At 39.4% G+C, this 20,315-nt stretch overlaps 1 protein-coding gene across 5 annotated transcripts in view; it reads left to right on the forward strand.

The window, feature by feature from the left end:
• LOC141919141 (methyltransferase-like protein 22) overlaps window positions 1-20,000 on the forward strand; it is a 25,285-nt gene extending 5,285 nt beyond the window's left edge. For 2 of the 5 annotated variants that reach the window (XM_074814161.1, XM_074814163.1), the window contains 10 exons: window positions 8,581-8,930; window positions 10,617-10,967; window positions 11,351-11,391; window positions 11,477-11,621; window positions 12,101-12,172; window positions 12,782-12,835; window positions 14,035-14,115; window positions 15,115-15,217; window positions 16,042-16,210; window positions 17,713-20,000. In XM_074814161.1, coding sequence (XP_074670262.1) covers window positions 8,801-8,930; window positions 10,617-10,967; window positions 11,351-11,391; window positions 11,477-11,621; window positions 12,101-12,172; window positions 12,782-12,835; window positions 14,035-14,115; window positions 15,115-15,217; window positions 16,042-16,210; window positions 17,713-17,748 — 1,182 coding nt within the window. In that variant the 5' untranslated portion in view covers window positions 8,581-8,800 and the 3' untranslated portion in view covers window positions 17,749-20,000. Of the gene's footprint in view, window positions 1-7,147; window positions 7,203-7,684; window positions 7,747-7,960; window positions 8,188-8,580; window positions 8,931-10,616; window positions 10,968-11,350; window positions 11,392-11,476; window positions 11,622-12,100; window positions 12,173-12,781; window positions 12,836-14,034; window positions 14,116-15,114; window positions 15,218-16,041; window positions 16,211-17,712 lie in introns of those variants that run through there. The other 3 variants (XM_074814160.1, XM_074814159.1, XM_074814162.1) reach the window with 3 other exon arrangements.
• Window positions 20,001-20,315: the final 315 nt, after the last annotated feature.

Genomic DNA, 20,315 nt, shown 5'->3' on the forward strand with positions numbered 1-20,315 from the left:
ATACTGGATCAGCTAAGAACATTACCAATTTATGGTGTGACACACAGGATCTCAGGAAGTTGCTTTGACTATATGTACCAAAACTTAGTATTTTGTTATCTTTAGAGGGTTTAGCTTTCACACAAGTTATAAGCAAAGAATATAAAGAAGGCTCAAAACATGCTGAATAAGCTCCCTTGGCATTCGTTCTTAATGTATTTCTGTGTTTTGTCACATGGTACATAGGCTTCCTCCTTTGGACTGGGGTGCACTGTAAGTCTCACATTTTCCTGTTTTCACTGTGTGACAATATAGAGTGTGGGAAAGCTCTGATTATCCATGCTTATACTTGGTGATACCATGAACAAAAACTGAAGAAGGATCTCAAGACGCTGGCTCAGATAAGCTTTGTAGTTAAGATTTTTCCAAATACTTTTCTGCTTGAAAGGCAGTACAAAACACTCAATAAAGGGATTAGCCACCTCTCATCCTTTTGAAAGTTCCTTGTCTAGAGCCAAAAAAAAAAAAAAAAATTTTTTAATCTAGCTTTTCTTTGAATAGGGAGCCAGTAGCTGTGAAGTATGCAAGACTGTTAATCCAGTGCTCTGAACATACAAAGTGTTAGCTCAAGGATATGAAAAAAGAGCTCCTGGTTTAGGCACTCTGCTTTTAATCCTGCCTAATGACATCTGAAAATGATCTCGTTGCTCTATTGAATATAACATTTCCTAACATTTTCTTCTGGGCTTGATCTCCATCACTGTAAAACACCCAAAAATCAAGGCTGTTCTTATGTGTCACTTTCTCAGTAATAAAGCCTCCAAGCCATCCACATGGCAATCCCCAGCAGTAGTGGCACCGTGTTTCACTGTGGGGCATCCCAGCTCCAATATTTTATTTAAACATACCCAAAAAAGTTGCCTTAGCCTCATATCCCTCAGATACACAAGAAAGATGCCAGACAAAAAAGAAATGAGTATTGAAAGTAAAAAACAACAGCTGGTCTCATTTCTCTTCTCTTGAAAGTTGTGCACTCAGGAAATTGATTTACGGAGCACTGGTTTGAATTCTGACATGGCTACGTACAAAGAACTGCATAAAACTCTGAGAAGCATAATTTGATTTACTGGAAATTGCTGTAGGAAACACAAAGTGAAAAAGGAAGTTTGTGTTACTTAATCTTAGTCAAGCAAGTATTTATGTAGCACGTCAAGCAGAAGATATATAGCTAATAAGAGTGTATTGAGCAGGTAGAACAGATGCTGATAAGCTCAAACACTGGAAGTGACAGGCCTGACAGGGACAAATACTGCTCAGGAAGACTAGGGAAAAGAGGGCACAACACAAAGGCAGTGCAGGAAAAACAGGAAGGAACCAATCCACAGAAGTATTTTTGACTGCTGAAGAGCTATGTGGAAAAAAAGAGCTTAAGAGAAATTCCCCCTTAGTGTCTCAGCACCCTAACTTGCAGGATGCATTAGCTTTGGTCTCTAAGACCTATCAAGAAAAAAAAAATGGAGCAAAGCAGCTTTTAAAACAAAAAAATCATGTTAAAATATGGGACTTTTATTTTCCATCTTGCCCACTGAGGCTTTCATAGGGTGGGCCTTTTGCCTTGCCATGACGTCTCGAAGTGGCCTCCAGCATCGCAACACTTTGCACAGCCTTTTCTAGGTCCCTGAGTCTGTCCCTCCATCAGCTCTGCCACCCAGTCAGGCTCTGTTCTCCATCCATACCCAGGAAGGAAGTTCCCTACGTGTGTCTTTCAGTCGCAGTTTGTCCAACCTCTGTGATTCCCAGCTGAGCATGTCCATTTGGTCTCTGAAAGGCTGCAGTCTCCTGCTTCTTCCACAAGATCTAATGGTGCATATACAGCGAGGAAAACCAGACAGACATGTAGCAACACTGAAACCTTCTTTCTTGGGCGTTATCCAGACATGAATTATCCAGGCTTTTTTTTAAGATAATAAGGCCCCAAGTGCTCAGTATATGGATGAGAATTACAGGAGTCTTAGAGAATAGCCTCATCTGAATCCTCAAACTGTGAACAAAGGTTATATTAACAGCCTGCCTCTAAAACAGATCAGGGAAGACATGAATGAGGTGGATGGGATACAAAACCTTCTCATAGTCTCAAGGTCAATGGTGATGCTAAAGTGCTTAGTTTAATAAAAGTGTCTCATTTCCATTGCACAGTTATGATTTGTTACAGAGTAAGTGAAATACTGCCCACTTGAAGCAGATGATAAAGGTGACCTCGTCTGTATGAGTTTGCTTCAAGGAGATTACGGGACACTTACAGTCTTAATACTAGTAGACAAGATGGTGGATTGTATTAAGCAACAGGAACAGTAGCATTTTTTGGTTAGCCCAGCTAGCTCAAAAGAGGATGTCTGCCATGGTATATGCAGGCAAATACAGAGGAGACGCAATGAGGGGCAGGTGAGAAGTACGGGATAGCAGAGAAGAGCAGGTCTAATGAGAATCTAAACTGAGATTAAATGACCAGTGATGATGATGATGTGAACAGCCTGGAATAAACTGCAGTATTATCTAATTATTACTCTGTCTTGAATAGGCCCACTTTATGTCTAGCATAGACTTCTTGGACTCAGTCAATGGATTAAATTGGCCCAATTCACCATTTAAAACAAGCAGTTAAACCTCTGTAAAGCTGTCTGATATGTGAGGTAAATTAAAGTCTTTACCTTCCTCTTTTTCATACACTACAGGTCTAAGGCTGTCTAAGGAAATGCCTGAAGCTGATTCACTGCCTCGTTAGGCTGACATGCTTGAAAAAGTAATGGGAAGTAGTGCTGAGCAGAATGGATGGATGGAACTTTCTCTTACTTTCTGGAGCACTGATCAGTGTTAAAGTCTTTGCTAAAATTTTAGAGAGCATTTTGGTATGGAGCACATAAATATAAAATACTTTTCTGCAGTTCTTCACTGTAATCTAGTGTAGAAATACTGATTTAAAAGACAGCTGATGACCCCTGATTGCTGCTGAAGAATCAGAGTGGCTTTTGTATTTTGTGGGTTTGATGTGCTTGGGAGTGAGGGAGGGCTTTACATTTACCTTAATTTTGTTCCTTCTCTCCTGACTAAAGAGAGATATTTTTGGTGTTTGCAGTCATAGTCACTGGGTTGACATCGTTCTAAGAATCACCTGAGACATTACATACATGACTCTCAGTAAAACTTGTGTACCAATCAGCTTGTGTTGGACATGAGAAGGCATGATGGGGTGATGTCAAAGGCATGCAAATTGTTGTTCTGAATAAGCCCATGGAGAAAAATGCTATAGTCAAAGAGTGTGAATGCATCTGATAAACAACCACAAAACAGTTAATGAAAATGAAATTACTGTGGATTTTAGCTCTGTGCTGCTAATGTTAGTGCTTTGTAATTCAGTTTTCTTGCTGGTGAGGCAGTATGATTCTTAGCTTACCCTGGGAAAGAGAAATGGATATTCAGGAAATGTGGCGACAAAAAAGCTGACAGCTGCAGTTGTCCTTTTAAATTATTTTTCAGTTATTCCTCTCATGCACTTTTCAACTTGAAGCAGTTATTTAGGAATTTTCAACCTGGTGACCAACACTGAGGTACCTTACGTGCTTGGAGCACAGAGCAAAATTCTTCACTGATTTATCATCTACACCAATAGTCCTTTTATTTGCTGTGTTGTCTGACATTTCTCCGTGCTGCTCTGGCAGCTTAAGGAACTTGTCTCAAGTACTTTGCATATCAGCATACCAGTAAACAAGATGAAGTGAAAACTAGTTCAGCATTATCTCCTTTCAACAGCCCCGCTACAGTAGGATTGAAATGATGAAGGCTATACATTTTTTCTTCCTGACAGCCTTCAGTTTGTTTTTTGTTTTATTTTTTGTTTTTACTGACCTAATGAAAGCACAGAATGTGCTTCTGTCTGGTAGACATATAATGAAAGAAAAGAAGACAAGCAAAGAGACAGTACAGTACGTACTGGAAAGATACCATGAGCTATCAGGGATATACTACTGCACAGTACAAGAACAAATATGTGGTGGTGTATTAATTCATCTGGTTATTCCTGTCTGCTTAGAATTAGCTCTGTACTCTTATCTATTCCTAAGGAATTAGATTTTCCCTGTAATACAAATTTTTCAGGGTTGTCTGTATAGTTTTCTTCTTCTCTGAGCCTCCTGCAGCAGTGCTGGCATTTTAGAAAGCACTCTGTAAGGCCTCATCCTAGCAATATCCTTTGGGCCATGAAAGGATTGGCAAAAATCATGTGGGAAGCAGTCCCCTAATTCCTGGTGTAATGTGACTAAGGGATACTCTTGCATTGCTTTCTTTAAGCTTACATGGCTGTGAGGAAGATAGGAAATGTAACTGAGGTGCATCCTAAAGTCTTTAAAAAGGGGTAGATCTCAGGAATTTGCTGCCAAATCCCTCTTGTATGTGGTACAGAAACTGCATCTCCAGTGCTAGATTATCCCTAAACAACTATCATTAGCTTATCACCCACATTATAATGTCTGCAGCCACACTGGCTCCTTTAAGACCTTCTGCAGCCACAAGATATTTCTGCTTTGGTATCTGCATTTTTTAGAAAATAAATTACAGCAGCTCCATTTCTCATATAATGTACCTTTGTGTTTAAAAGATCCCGTGTAGTTAAACACCTCGCTTTTTAGCTACTCCTCTAGTAATACTCAGTCTGCATACCAGTAAGTCTCTTGGTGCAAACTGGTAAGATTTTGTGACAAATATAATCTGCTTTGTCTGCATATTGTTAGCACTTTATAGCAGTGGGAAATATGCCAGCAGAGAGAGACTACAGTAATAATTTATGTGCCAGCGTATCACCACAGGAAGTAAAATAATATTCTGCTCTTTCACAGGAGCCAGATAAAAGGAAAACAAATCTGCAAAGCATTTTTATCAGTTGTTCATCCAATAGAATTCTCCAGAGAAATTCCAATGAGAGATCTGAATGGCTCGCTGTGTTTTCCATTTCATTACCACTCAACACTCCAGACTGTAAAATTAGGGAGAGATTACTTCATTCTCTTAATAATTCTTAGCCTTTATAGAAGGATGCAGATGATGAGAAACAGACATCTAGAAATATAGACCATGCATTACATTCCAAGGTTTTTTCCAGCATTAATTCTGTAATTCCTCCTTCCCCACAAGCATCCACTCAAGAAAAATACAAGGATCATCTGTAGCAATTGACATTAGTATCATATAACAAGTAATTAATATGTAAATGCCCGCTTTTGAACTGGATCCTCCTGCTGAAAGACACAAACAACTTCAATAGTCCTTGCAGACTTGCAGAGGAATTTAACTAGCATAGAGACAGGAGTTTGGAGGACATCTGTCTACGATTTCGCACAGAGACTGGATTGCAGAGCTAGGGCCAGCCACGGCGTGTCCAGCGGCTGCGGTGCACTGTGTCCCCACAGCACCCGCGGCCTCCGGCCAGCGCGGCCGGGCTGCACGGCCCCGCAGCCGGCACCACGGCAGCGGCAGCGCTCAGCTGCAGAGGAGCTCAGCTGTGCAAGGACTACTGATGACACTGAAATCCAGAATGTAGGTACTAAAATCTGCCAGTCAGCTGTTGCCTAGCTCAGCAAGTTAGATAAACTTGTGGTATTAAAGTTTCCCCAAGCACTCTGGTATGGTGTTCCTGCTCAACCACCTAACAGAGTCTTCTGTTTATGTCACCTGGTTCATGATACCTAGTTAAAAACCCTGCAAAATTAGCAGCTAAACCCCGTATCCCCCAAGTAAGTGATCAGATACTGCTGTTGCTTCATCTAACCTTACGGTGGTAGTTGAGTTCTGACATTACTTGGGTTAAGGAAGAAATGCCCACTTACCTCTATACAGGCATTTCCGTATTTTTTTTTGAAGCCGTTTGGAGGTTTTGCATGCAATTACACATGAACTGAGACAGGGTGAAACCAACAAAAGAATGGGGGTAAGGTACGTAGGTTCCAACTCTGGGCAACTGCGGTGGATGCCTGAGTAGCAAGACTAAACTTAGCCGCTGCTGTTTCCTTTTACTGACTCCCCAGAGAGACTTTCACCAGGGTTTAGTGCCGGGTAGGTCTTCAACGGAGCACCCTGTGAGAGATGACTTGTAAAAACAGGTCCTGAAAGAAACAGGCCTGCGAGAAACAAAGACTGAGAAAAACAGCTTGAGAAAGAGATAAAGCATAGCAGGGGGAGTGGAGGCCCTCTGAGCTAAGGAATGTCTCAAACACTTGCAAGTAATGAAACTATAGTGGCGGGGTGGATAGTGTGGAGGTCAAAGCTGATCAGGCTGCCCCAATAACACAGGGTGCAGCTGGAGGGGGAGCCCTGTGGAGACAGGACGGCTCTGCCCTGGGCACCTGGCCAAGTTTGAAGGGCCGTCTGTCCGGTGAATGACTTCTGCTTTGTTATCCATGAAATGCATATTAAACACCCCTGAATATGCTAACAAAGACTAACAAGATCTTGCTAATTACATCATCCCATGAAAATCCTTGCCCCTCCCCATACATGGGATACATAGGTTGACCTAGGGGATGAAGCCAAGGAAATTGCGTATAAATTGAGGGCAAGGAGGGTGGGGGGCTGTCTGGAGAGTGAAGTGGAAGTGGACAGATGCCTCCTGGAACCTTTGCTGGTGGGATCGACGCAGGAACCCAAACCAGTGATCTCTATTCCTCGCTTCTCCCCATCTCCCTTCTTTCCTCTTCCCCCTTTTCCTTCACGACCATTAAGCAATGCAAGGCACACTGTATTGCCTGCCACAAGTCGTTATACACTTAGCCAATTATCGTGTATCCAATTAGCACATTGTGGGAAGCTAATAAATGTCCGGACTTCGAGACTTGTCTCACCGTTGTCCACTCCGTTGGGGATTTACGAGTCTAAGTCACTTGTCTGCCTCGTCCGAGTGGGCCGTGACACGGCCCCACGCGCACGGGGGAGCCCACGGCACCACGCGAGGCCGCAGGACACGGCTGCTGTTGGCGCTCGGCGGCTGCAGGGGGAGCGGCCCAGCCCCGCGACACGGCAGGACACCCTGCCCGGGCCCCGCTGCCCGCCTCTCCGCCCCGCCGGCCGGGCCGCGCAGCGCGGGGGCTGCCGGGCAGCAGGCGCGGGCGCGGCGTCACCGCGCGCCGGAAGGAGCCGTCGCCTCCGAAATGGCGGCGGGAGGCGCCCTGCGGCGGCAGGTGGGGCCCGGGGAGAGGCCGAGGGGACGCGCTCGCCTCGGCGCCTTCGTGCCCTCCGCAGCCACGCGGCCCTGCCCGAGTCGGGGCGGCGGCTCCTCGGGCAGAGGCGGCGGGGGCTGCGGGCTCTGCGCCGGACAGGCCGAAACGCGCGGCTGCGGGCGCTGCCCTGACCGCGGGACGGCGCCCGGCGCTGGGCGGCTGCCGCCCCGCCGGCCCGGCTTCCCCCCCTCGCCGGCCCAGCCGCCCCCCCCCGCCGGCCCGGCCGTCCCGCCGGAGTGCAGCAGCTTGTTGCCACGCGTCGAGCGTGGATGCGGCTTGTGGGAGATTTCTGCTGGCAAGGGGCAGGTTTGGAGGCTGGAGTGGGTTTTGCAGAAGCTGATAGAACCTCATAACTAAAGTTATCAAGGCTGCCTGTATAACTTGAAGCATTATATATTTATGATCTTGTTCGAGCACAAGCAGATAATAAAAAAAATAGCTTAATCTTCCAAGATGTTAATGCCAACAGTTCCTACGTAAGGAGTATGAGGGGTGTTCATAGCTGGTGAGACCTGGGTGTCTTTCTTAACTAAATCAGCCATATAAAACTTGATGATTTTTGTGTGTGTGTGATCTAAGCTTGTCATCTCAGTTTTTAAAGACATAAACTTTGTTTTCAGATCTGTGGTTCATCAGTATTGCACATACCCTTCACAAAATGTCAAGTTTTGTAGAGCGTAGGGAAATAAATGTCCTCTTTATTTTTCTGTTCACAAGAGGTAATTAATTTGTGCCTTGGGACAGAGAGACAACTCAGCCTTGAATGTGAAGTAATGAGGATGATTTCATGTGTTTATATGTTTTTTTTCTGGGGAAGAATAAAGAGCACCAAAGACAGGAGACATTAATTACCCAATGAGGCATATAAAAGAAGCTGAATTTTCTCCAGGAAGGGCAGATACTCCTTTTACAAAATTTGGGCAACTAACCTATGATAACACATTCGGTAATTGTGTCCATTTCTAAGAAAATTCAGAGATTCTTATAAAGAATGAGATCCCTTAAAATGGTGAAATTGTACATACAAGGCCTTATGTTCCTTTGTAGACTTTGACTTAGCATTGTAGGTGTGTGCATTCATGGTAACATCTGGGGTTTTTTTGCAGGGGTAGGGTGGGGTGGTGTTTTTAGCACAAGCTAATTAGTAGCTCTTCCTAAAATATGTGATGTCTGCCAGTGAGCTACTAGCAATTATGTATTTGATGACTCTTTGAAGCATTGTAAAAGAGCATTGGAGCATTGCAACTTTCAGTGTAATCTGATTTTTATCTTCTAAAATATTGCTGGAGCAATGTTCAGTGTCAGGATGTCACTAAAAGCTGTCTGTGTTTGCTTTTAGGTTAAATATCCTGAAGTGCAACTTGCTGTCTTACTGGAGCATGGTGGAGCTTGTATGGTCACATCTTGCCTGAGGTCTTCTCAGAAACTATGTCATGAGGTTATCTTGCTAAGCAAGACTGTTACTTGATGCCTGTTAATAGAAGAGTATCAAATCACTTGTGACAGCACTTCATAGGGGACTGCTTGGGTACTACAGATGTTCCTCTCGCCAACACGTCATGGTAGATGTAACAGAGGAGAAGATGGATAAACCCACATTTAAAAGTGACACTGTACTTTCTGATGTTCACTTACACTGTCCGAACAAAAGACATCTCATGGTACGACTGAATGCGGTTGGACAACCAGGTAATGTATGTTTAGACTGATAGAGCTGTATTTTAAGTGTATTCATATCTTTGTAATATCTGAATCCTCCTTTCAGTGGCTGATATTAATCATTAGATATTTTATTCCAGTTAGAAGCATAATCACTGCCTACTCAGTCTTCAGGAAGAGGGCTAGCTGGATTCTCCTCAGGAAGTTAACTACAGAAATGAAAACTATTAATGGAGAATTTGTAGACAGCCTAATTACTTTCTGAGAAGTAGTAACCAAATTAACTTGCTTGCAGGTTTAAATTTATTTATTTATTTGTTCATTTAGCTATATATAGCTCCATATAGCACTTTGGGAATCATGATAAAAAGTTGGGATGTTTCTTGCGTACAAACAAAAGGTGAGAAGCTAGGGATTTTAAATAGTGTAACTTAAGTTTAAAACAAAAATTATCAGTAATTAATTTATGAATTTTTATAAAATTTTATGTGATGACTTACCATCTATTCCAGAGGAACCTAACAGCTTTGTTTGGTTCCGGGTTTTTTTTTGTTTTAAAAAAATTGGCAACAAGAAAGCTTTGACTGACTTATATAATTTGAAGGGTCCAGGCTGTAGTGGAAGTGAATTGGCAAATGCCTCTGGCTGATTGCCAGCTTGTAGGTTTCTATAAAGTTGTCAGGGAGACTGACCTTGAAGCTGCTAGTAAAACATTCTGTAGAAAAGTACTGCTCCTGCTGGGACAGAAGTGTTAGTTGTTTTCAAACCTGGCTGTGACATAAAAAGAATAACTTTTAACAGCTGTTCTAGCATATGACAACGTATAACATGATAAAAGTAGGCTTGACAAAGGAGTGGATAATAATTTTGACCCTGATCAGGTCAAAACCAGGTAATTAATGCTGTGTTGTGTCTTCATGCTGTTCGACATTTGTTTGCTGTGATTTTGCTTGATGCAAAGAACCTTTCAACAGAATGAAATGCTGTCTACTCTGAATGTACTTGGTCTGGGAAGTTCCGTTATTAAGAATTGGATTGTAGTATGACAGCTTTTACTCTACCAAATACAGTGACAATCTACCACTGTTGCTTTGCTGGTTTTTAGGGAACGTCATGGGGATTTAGCGTCTGCTGGTTTGGGTCAGTTTTACCTTACACCTTTTGAAATGCCATAGAACATGCAGAGGTTCAGAATGGACTTGAACAAAAGCATTTCATTCACTCATGGCATCCTCTAATTTGTTAAATATTCAAATCAGCTTAATCTGGATGTCATGCAAACAGTAGATGACTTTAAAAATTTCTCATGCTAGGATAGGCAATGAAGATTTTTTTAGATCTAGCTGAAAATGGTCTCTCTAGAGGAAAACTCTCAGTTTACAGTAGACCAACTTTGGATATCTTGCTTTCTAAAGAGACTGGAATTGAACTCCGTAAACTGTGAAATAAGTGTTACTAATTCAGATGTAAGTGTGCACTGTGACTGCATAGATGCTGAGTCAGTCAGTAGACTCTGAAAGTGCTTCATTTATTTCTACTGACAGAAATATTTCTGTAGCAAATTGAACTATATTTCAAGTTATTTATATATAATTTTTTATCCTCTAGAGTTTTAATATGTGAGATGCTTACCACAATTTCATGCATGTGGAAGTTATGCATAGATTCTATTCTTACCTGGTGTTTAACTTTTTCCCTCCCTCTGTGTTCTTACAGTATTCCTGTCATATTTCAAACTCCTTTGGAACGCAGAAGATTTGGCATCTGAGAAACATGTGAGAGAAGCTACAACAGAAAGAGAGCATCAATACAGAAGTGGAGATGAACAGTGTGACAAGGATAGGAATAATCTAAAAAAAGAAAGAGAATTAAATAGTGAAGGATTAGAAGCTCTGCTGGATGATGATGGAGACTTGGAAGTGGTCAGAAGACCTCGAAGCGCCTCTGATCTAGAAGCGGAGGGTCTTTTGAGGGATAGAGTGTATCCTGTAATTCTGATGAAAGGGAAAGAAGATGCTTTTGAAGATGAAGAGCAAGAATGCACTTGCAGTGATGTTGTTAAAATAGGTAAATAGTAGGCTTACAGTCGAAGAGAAATGGAATAAATATGTTTGTGTAAAACAAAAGAAAACCAGGTTTTCTTTAGAAATGGAACAGAAGTTGTTAACTGAAAGGAGATAGTAAAACAAACATAATACTGTGATACTATAAATATTTTTAAAATTTACCAGTTCTCTCCAGAAGTGATTTGGGCAATAGTATACAATGGGAAACCCGGTGCTCCTTAGAGTGGGGTTTTTGGCATTATCTAGCATTATTATATAGAATTAAGAGTGTTCAGTTCTGTATCTGAAAAAGAAGCATGTCTTCATTTTCAAATTTGCCACTATGGAACTTGATTTGAACAACATTTTGAGATAATTGTTTCTGCTCTGCTTTGATTTTCACAGAACATACTATGGCAACCCCCTTAGAAGACGTCGGTAAACAAGTATGTGTTCTGCCTTGTCGTATCTTGCTGTTCGTGGATTGGGCTTCAGAATTTGCTCAGTTTTAATTGTTTCTCTTATCCACAGGTCTGGCGTGCAGCCTTTCTTCTTGCTGATTACATTCTGTTTAAACGGGACGCATTCAAGTGTTGCTTGGTGCTAGAGCTTGGAGGTGGCACTGGAATTACAAGCATTATCATGGGAACAGTTGCCAAGAGAGTTTATTGCACAGGTAAGTCAGTTATTTTCAATTAAATATTTTCATGAAACTTCAAGAAGCAGTGCTTTCATCATGGCATTTTCATCCTCACCTGTTCAGTTTTCGTTAATAAATTTTTATTAATGTGTATTAAAGTCATGTTTACTGAAAAATAACAAGAACTTTCTCAACAGATTGAAAAAGCAATACTATTTTAAGTGCAACAGTTTAAAAGCAAGATGCATTGCTGTGAATTCAAGGTAGTGTGCCTAGATTAATATAGGTAGTAGGGGGATCTAACTTCTTTCTTCAGGGGTGGCTCGAAGCTTAGCACTGAAAGACAAAAGCAAGGAGGATACTAGGGAAGCAGTCATCAGTGGATAGAGTTGTTCTGAATTTTCCTTGATCTCGTCATCTTGACAGAAACTTAGAATATTAGTCTGAGAAGTCAGGGACCTGCATGGCCCATGCAAAATATTCTTATTTTGGGCATCATTGTACCTTTTTTCCAGATGTTGGTGAAGATCTTCTGGCCATGTGTGAGCAAAATGTTGCATTAAACAAACACCTGCTGAAGCTGGGAAGTAAGTGCTATACGTCAGTGTTTGTACAATTGCCTATATATGAACTACTTTGGGATTAAACAGCACAGTCATTGACTACCTCCCATATTCACAAGTAAAATTAAATTTTTGTCTTGGTTAAAAGTGACTCATCTAAAAAGAAAGACGCAAGATATCTATATACGTGGTCTGTAATGGGACAGCTTCCTTTTGAGAAGAGCAAAATACTTACTGTTTCTCTGGTCATCATTTAAGAGCAGCTGTAGTTCCTACACAGTCATTGTGTGAGTTTCACTGAGGTACTTGGGAGAATCACAGATACCCAGGTGCCAAGGGTCACATAAACAGTGTAAATGACAGAGGTAGAACTCTGGAAAGGTGAAGTATTTTGCAAGTGAGACATGTAAAAGAGAACACAGATTGTCTTTCTGACCCTTAAGTTCATCCTGTTCTCTAGTGAGTGAGTAATTGGCTTTGTGCAGCACATGAGTTGATGTTCAACTTTACTTGTTTTGTATTTCCTCATAATAGATCTTCATCACTTGTTTCAGTACAGATTGTGACTCTTTAGTTTTGCTTAGGCACTGTCTGAAAGGCCATTTGTGACACGTGGTCTTTCTTCACCCACAGGAGGGGAAGTTAAAGTAAAAGAACTGGACTGGCTGAAAGATGAATTCTGCACTGGTAGGTGGTTATAATGGGTCCTTCCAGATAGGGTTGGTGTTTTGTTTTGGTTTGGTTTTTTTTTTTTTCCCTTCAGAGCCATCAAGAAAAGCTTATTCTGTTGTTTATGAAGTAAGTCCTCCAGCACATATGCCTCTGGAAAAATAGCTGAAAGTACACAGTTTTCTTAGGGTGCATCATTGTCATGTGAATGAGTAAGGAAGGGTTTACTGGTAGGTTGAGAATAGACAAGTGGTGTCTGTCCTTTATTTAGATCAAGGTCCAGAGGTGCAAACAAGATGTGTCTGTTATGTGGTGATAATGGAATCCAGGCACAGTGCCGTGGATTTGTCTGATGCGATGGTATTGTGAGGCTTATGACTGCATGAATACAAAATTACAAAAAGGTGGTAGGGAGGGGAGGTGCTGATTTGAAGATGTATAAATACTTGTTCCAAATGTAGTGGCGAATGTTTTATATTTTAAATATTTGCCAAGGAAATGTGTTCTGCTCCTTTTAGCAAAATAAAGGCAACTAACTTGAGTAACATTTAAAGTGCAAGCAGATCCCTAAAACTTTCTTTCTAGTGAGTGCAAGGTCAACACAAAATTGTAGCACTAGGTTATATGAAGCCAGCTTTATAGATTTTTATATCATCAGTTGGATCTGATGCTTCTTAAAAATAGAACAACTATTTAAGCAAGTGGAAACATCCTTTACACATTCAAAAGCCTCTCTTGAATCTCCAAAAATTCTGGTTAATGAAAATATTTGATACTGCCAGTTGAAGAGGCTGTTTTTTGGAATTTCAGAGAAAGTTTCTATATTTTAACAAAGTCTAAATTTTAAAAAGCGTGATGAAGTAGGAAGCTTAATCAAAACTTATACGGAGATGCATTTGGTTTTTTATTTAAAGCAGTATTTATTTTAACCTAGTTAAATCTGTGATCTCACTACAGGGGAGTAACTGGTTGTAAATTCTAAAGTCAAAACTTACTTTTGCCAGTCAGCCTTGGGAGGATTGAGCATAACACAGAGAAAGCAAAGAATTGTAGGGAACTTCAGGGAATGAATAGAGGGAGGTTTTGGTTTACCTTCAGTGGGGTGCTCCATTTGTCAAGTAGCAGATGATCACAGGAGTTAAGAAGCTGCTTTTTTCCAGCTGTCAATCATTTGAGACATTTAATCATGTACACCAAAGCCATATTCTTTGTTACAGATCCTGAAGCTCCTTATAGCTGGTCGGAAGAAGAGATTGCTGATTTGCATGACCACTGTACTGTGATAATGGCAGCTGATGGTAGGAAAGTGTAAACAGTACATGTTTTAAACATTTGAGCATTATGAGTAATAACCTAAACATACCTAGTTTGCTTTTAAAATCTAATAGGTCAGATCTTTACCTAATTTGTCAGATTTCTGCCTTAAGTATTCCTGCCTGCATTTTTTTTTTTTAAACTATTGTATTTACATGCTGAATTAGCAATAGGGGAACAGATGTTGAAAACCACCAGCTTTTTCTTTCCTTTGATGTGGTAATTATTTGTGACTAAATAAATTACTCAAAGAACACAAGCACAAGTAAGTGATGAATTTGACTTTCAAAAGAGTTTTGTTGTCCTACCTTTGTCTTGCAGCAGATACCCTCTATGCAAATAATGACAAATAGGTCATTAGACTAATATATTCTATAATGTGGAAAACAGTTTCAGATGCTACATTTGCCCATAGAGTCTATGCCTTGGGATATCTCTGTCTTTTTTTCTGCTCTTGCTTACGTGAAAGACTGAAAAATGACAGGCTAGGTAAGTTGGCTGTATAGGAAAACCATTGTTGTTTTGATATATAAATAAAGGAGCATTGGTTTTATATGTTATGATATTGAAAAGTGTTGCAAGCAGTTTCCAAGGAGATGTGGTTATAATGGTATATTAGTTACTGCCTTTTTTGTATTTTTGTAAGAAATGAGGCCCTATACATTGTAATATCCTGTCTTTTTTTAGCTTTGCAGTAAGATACTTCCAGGCTGACAGAAAACTTGTCAAAGTTCTGTAAGTTGTCTGACAGAAGTGATTCCCATTGATATGAGACAAATCTTAAAGAAAGCCTGACATAAGCAGCAGCAGAGGATACTATTACAGGGTTGGTTGTTGCCATTAAAAATATACTTTGGGATTTAGTTACAATAGTGACTTGTTTGATTAGAATAATCAAACTAAGGCCTGTTGTTATTTCATATGTGAGACTTAAATAATACACTTAAACATACATATTTTATGCTCTTAATCTTTTTTTGTAGTGTTCTATGATGATGACCTGACAGATGCCTTGTTCAGAACACTGTATAGAATCACACACAACTTGAGAAAATCTTGCACGATTTACCTGGCATTAGAAAAGAGGTAAGTATTACCAAGAACTTCAAATAAAAAGCACTAAAAACTTCACTTGCTTTCTTTATTTGGAAGAAACATCTGATCTGATTGAAGGTTGGCTTCTGATTTTCATTGTGTTAGTTGATCACAGGCTGCAGTATACGCTCAGGACAAGCATTTGTTTTTATACGTGCTTAATTTTTATCAGTTCATGATTTGACTTCCACAGGAGTTTGGCTTTTGTTGTCCTTGTCCTACCTTTGTCTTGCATCAGATAACCTCTGTGCAAGTAAGAATAAATAGGTGGCTAGGCTGATGTATTCTATAATGCTTGACAACATTTGCTATACATTTTTGAGGTCATAGAGTGGAATGAAGGGGCCTAGAATTAGTGTATATGTTTCCTAGCTTGAATACCTCTATAACAATTTCTCTTGTGTTTTTTTCAAGGAATCGTTGAATGTTTTTAAGTAGTCATGTGTTGCAGTCCATTCATAAACTAATATATAAATAGGCTTTGCTTAAATCTCTGGAGGTATGTTAGCAATAGCTGTTCATGTGATTTGTTGCCAAGTGCTGTCCAGGAAGCCAAGCCAAGCCAAACTAATGATTCTGCAGCAAAATGCATTAAAATCAATGGAAAGATTCATGCAAGAGTTACTGTGTATTGATGCTATCGTAAGTCTTGTCTGCTTTCAGGAATGATGGGAGGGGTGTTACTTTTTTTTGGCTGCTGAAGTTAGTTAATTACGCTGAGAAGACCCACATTTTCTATTAGCTGAGGAAAGTTACATAGCTGTTTAAGATGCCAGTATAGGAGAGACATTTTAAATGAAATATTCTCTTGCCAGGCTGAACTTCACTTTAAGACATATGGATGTTACATGTGAAGCCTACAGTCATTTTAGAAATAATCTAAATGATTTGGAGAACCTCCAAGATAGAAAAATGAAATATACTGTGGAGCCCATTAAGCTTGATTTCTGCCAGTTTCTCGTTTATGAACGAATTGAGCAGTTGGTAAGTGGCATTCATTAAAATAAATGTAATGTGTTGGGCTAATCATCTAAAATTAGTTTTCAGCTGTTTACTTAACATGAAGTAAGAACAGGAGAATAGACATTACCTTTTCATTCATTTCCATTTAGCTTTTTGTTGTTTTAAAATGATTCTTGTTTATGCTTACATAATCTATACTAGATTGACATAACACCCTTTTCTATCAGTAGCAGTACAGTGGCTTGTATTGCACTCATTTCCTCAAAGGTTAAGAAACAATCTCCATTACTTTGTAAAACACAATTTTTGCGATTGACTAGAAAATGGGACCAATATCTCTTTTCATTTATTTGCTTGTAGAAGAGCATTAATTTCATAGTTTTAGTAAATTCCTTTCCCGGTTCAGGGTTCAGGAAATAATGTTCTAGTATCTATGAAGAAGTTGATTAGCTGTAAACTTCTGTTGTTCAGAAACATGTCGGATACAATGTTGGTAGTTATGAAATTACCTCCCAAGCACTTACAGTTCTCTTTCTCTATTTGTTTTTTCTAATTGTCTGCTCTCACGAATATTATGCAGGGTAGCTGATGGCTTGCTAGCTTCTAGAACAATACAATCTAACAGATCTTTTTAGAGAATTTGCAAATCTTGTATTGGATTGCAAATCTGTTACCAAGAAGTGATGTTCCTGTAGTCAACTTACTATTGCTGTGTCTTCTGCAGTATGTATGCGCAGCAAGATTACGGGGGCCACAAGTTATTTCATGAGACTGATTTATTTTACTTAATGCTGATACCTTCAGGCATAAAACATGCATGCAAAACTTGTTTTAAATTTTTACAAGTATATAAATGTGACCTGGATTATACCTAAATGTGTCATTCCCTAGCCTTTTTGTGGAAGGCTACTTGTCTTTGAAATATATGCATTTTTAAAACGCCTAAGTTTTTTATTTATCATGAGGTGTATTGCCACAATTCAGGATGTCATGGTGAAGAGTATGTGAGTCTTGTACAGCAGACAAAGCATATGCTAATTTATTCTACAGAAATAAAGTTGTTTGTTTCTCATCTTTATCGTCCAACAGATTGAGAAGGGTGTGTGTGTCTGTATAAGACATGCATTTGTGAGACCTTGATTCCTCGGTAAATTGAGTATTTTTTCAGTTGCATTTTTACTGGCATTATGGAAAACATTTGTCAACACAGGCTAAGAAAAAGAGCAAGATTATCAGTCAAAATACTGCAGAAGGTCATGCAGACCAATGAAATTATTTTAAAACATTATTTGAATGATATTAACTATTTTTTAAAAATCATGCAAAAGAATGAAGAAATCTATTCTGTTGCTCTGTCTCAAAGATAATTTGGTGGTTGTTCTAGGAGATTACGTAGAGATTCTAGAGATGGAGGTAGAGGGTGTGTCTTAAAACTTGTCTTCAAGTGGGCATGTTGAACTTTTTTATAATTGCAACCTACTGATCTGAGAAAATACCTGTATGTATTTTTTCCACTCCTACAGGAATTGTGGAAGATCATTGCTGAACAGCTAACATGACAAGGACATGAGGAAATAGAAGATCTTTTTCGACAGATAAAGGCTTTTTTGATGTTTTATTAAAAAAGGATTTTCATCCCAAGAAAAGCATTTTCCTGGGGGAACTGTGTTCTCAGAAAGTATTGCTATGCAGATTTGCTTCACTTCAGTAAGTTTTGGTTTTGGCACTTAGGACATGGTTTCTTTGATGTTTCTTTTGCAAAACTGCTTGATGTTGTTCTTCAGAGTATGTGCTGGATGCCACACAGCAGTGACACAGAGACTTGCACTTTGGGATTGATGACTTAGGTTTTAGAGTCTGACAAAGAGGTAGTTAACCTTTTCCATGTGGCTGATTTGCAGATGTCATGCATTTTCCTTTTTAGTTTTCTGAACATGGACACTGTTCTTGGTCTCATCCCAGTTCCACATTATTTGTATTTATGGACATTTGTAAAACAGTGTTCTGGGCAAGACCTGTTTGTCTTTCATGGACTTTTCTTTAAGCAATCTGTTCATGAAGCGTAGTCCTTAATTCTCAGTTTGTCCTATCTAAATCATTCTAGTTTAGGGCTACTCTCTGAACTGAAAGGAGACAAGATGCATTTTGTTTGATCCTCTAAAAATACTCTACAGAGGTCTTGGAGCTATATTGTCCTGCTGGAATTTTAAGCTATTCTGTCTCTGAGGGTGGGAAGGTACCATGTGAAGTGATGTGCTACCACTCTTGAAATGTTTGGAATTCTACCCTCAATGTATACGTGTGAGGCTGGGGAGGAGGAGGTGACCAAGAATGTCTTGCCCATACAAATGGGCTTTTGGATTAAAGTACAACATATTGGTCAAATCTCTCCTGTGTTATTAATGAAACCAAAAATCTTTTTATAAATTTTATGTGTGCTATTATGTTTGTCACTTGCCATATGTACACTGTCATGGAGAATCTTGTGCCTGCTGGATTCTTCAGCATTATGAGAGTATCAGTGATGAAGCTGTTGTGGCCTGTGACTCGTGGGACTGTGTATACATTATATTAGAAGCATCTGGTTGACTTCTTGAAAGTCTGTTTTGGTTAAGTTCAGTTGGTTTAGGTCAGTTATTTCATAACCTGCTTACGTGTATGAAAACTTTTTTTCGTGTTCTTTAATTCATCTTTAATGAGATGAAAGATTATTAGATGATGATGGCCTTTTCCTGTGAGTATAGTCAAAGTAAAAATTACATTATGTTAGCATATATCTGCCTAGATTAATACAGAACTTCTCTCTTCGAACCCTCATTTGAATTTCAAAGATATAAAACTGTTGGAGCAGATGATCCTTGAGGTCCCTTTCGACCTGGTATTCTATGGTTCTATGAAACTGTATTTTAGTCCAAAGATTCCCAAACTAGTGTTCTTTTGTTTGTTTCTTCTGTAATGTTATTAATGGAATAGATTAACTGCAAACAATTGTTTTTGAATGTAGTTGCTTATTTAAGTGATAATTTTTTGAAGCCTGTAGCAAGAAATTAGTTTAAATTGATGTGTAATAGCATGTAGATTTTTACATCTACACGGGACTTCTGAAAGTCTTTGGAATTATCAACAGAAACTCATCCGGGTAGAGGGATATTGTAGATCTTTTAAACGTAGAATTAAAAGCCATTTTACCACAGCTGGCTTAAATTAACATCTGAAAAAGATTTTTATACTTGTATCTTTGGTTGAGTAAACAAAAATACTATGCCTGCTTGGGAAGCAAGCTGAAGTGGAATTTCCTCCTAACGAAACAAAAGTTAATCTTTCTGTTGAAGAGAAACAACAGCTTTGAGGGTTCAATGACTGAGATCTAAACGCCAAATTGCAAATTTGGATATGACCTTTTTCACTGATGATAAGGAATAGTCAAAAATAGGCAACAATTCTAAGAACACAGAGTCTCACAATGCCTCAGCTTTGCGGTGTTAATGAGGTAATATAGCCTGTCTTGCCAGAGAATTGTCCACTGCTACTTAGGGATATTGAGTATGGATGCCACCTTCTCCATTTTGACTTCAATCATACTTTAAATGTCATACATGGTAGTTGTTTTCAGAACTCATCATGCAAATTAACACCTTTAGCAGTTCGTTGTTTGTTAAGAGGGTTAAAAGTGGGAAATTGTTTAGTCTTGAGCATACAGATTATGATTCAAAATCAAGTTAGTGCCTAAAATGATAATGTCTTGAGCATGTTATCTGTATTTATGCCATCAAGAAGGATTTTTTCCTAATAAAGCATAATTTGAAAGATAGTATGCTCCTGTGGTGATGTATCTAAATTTTGAAAAACTGTAACAAGTAATGTTGTTAGATTTTTTTTTTTTTTCCTTTGGCAGTTCTGTCTTATACCTGGTTTTTTTGCTGTGTGTTAGACACAATTTGCCATGATTTTTAGCCAGATGGAAAGGAGAAAATGTGATTGTGAGGGGGAGAAGATATTAGCATGTATACAAGAGTCCAGTCTAAATTGTGTGAGGCTTTCAATTCATACCAACTTAAAGGAAAAGTCAAAAGATTCACCATCAGGTTGGATGGTCTTGGACTTGTGAGCTACTGGCAAAGAGTTT

The sequence above is a fragment of the Strix aluco genome, unplaced genomic scaffold (genome assembly GCF_031877795.1).
Source record: "Strix aluco isolate bStrAlu1 unplaced genomic scaffold, bStrAlu1.hap1 H_1, whole genome shotgun sequence".
Classification (NCBI taxonomy): Eukaryota; Metazoa; Chordata; class Aves; order Strigiformes; family Strigidae; genus Strix; species Strix aluco.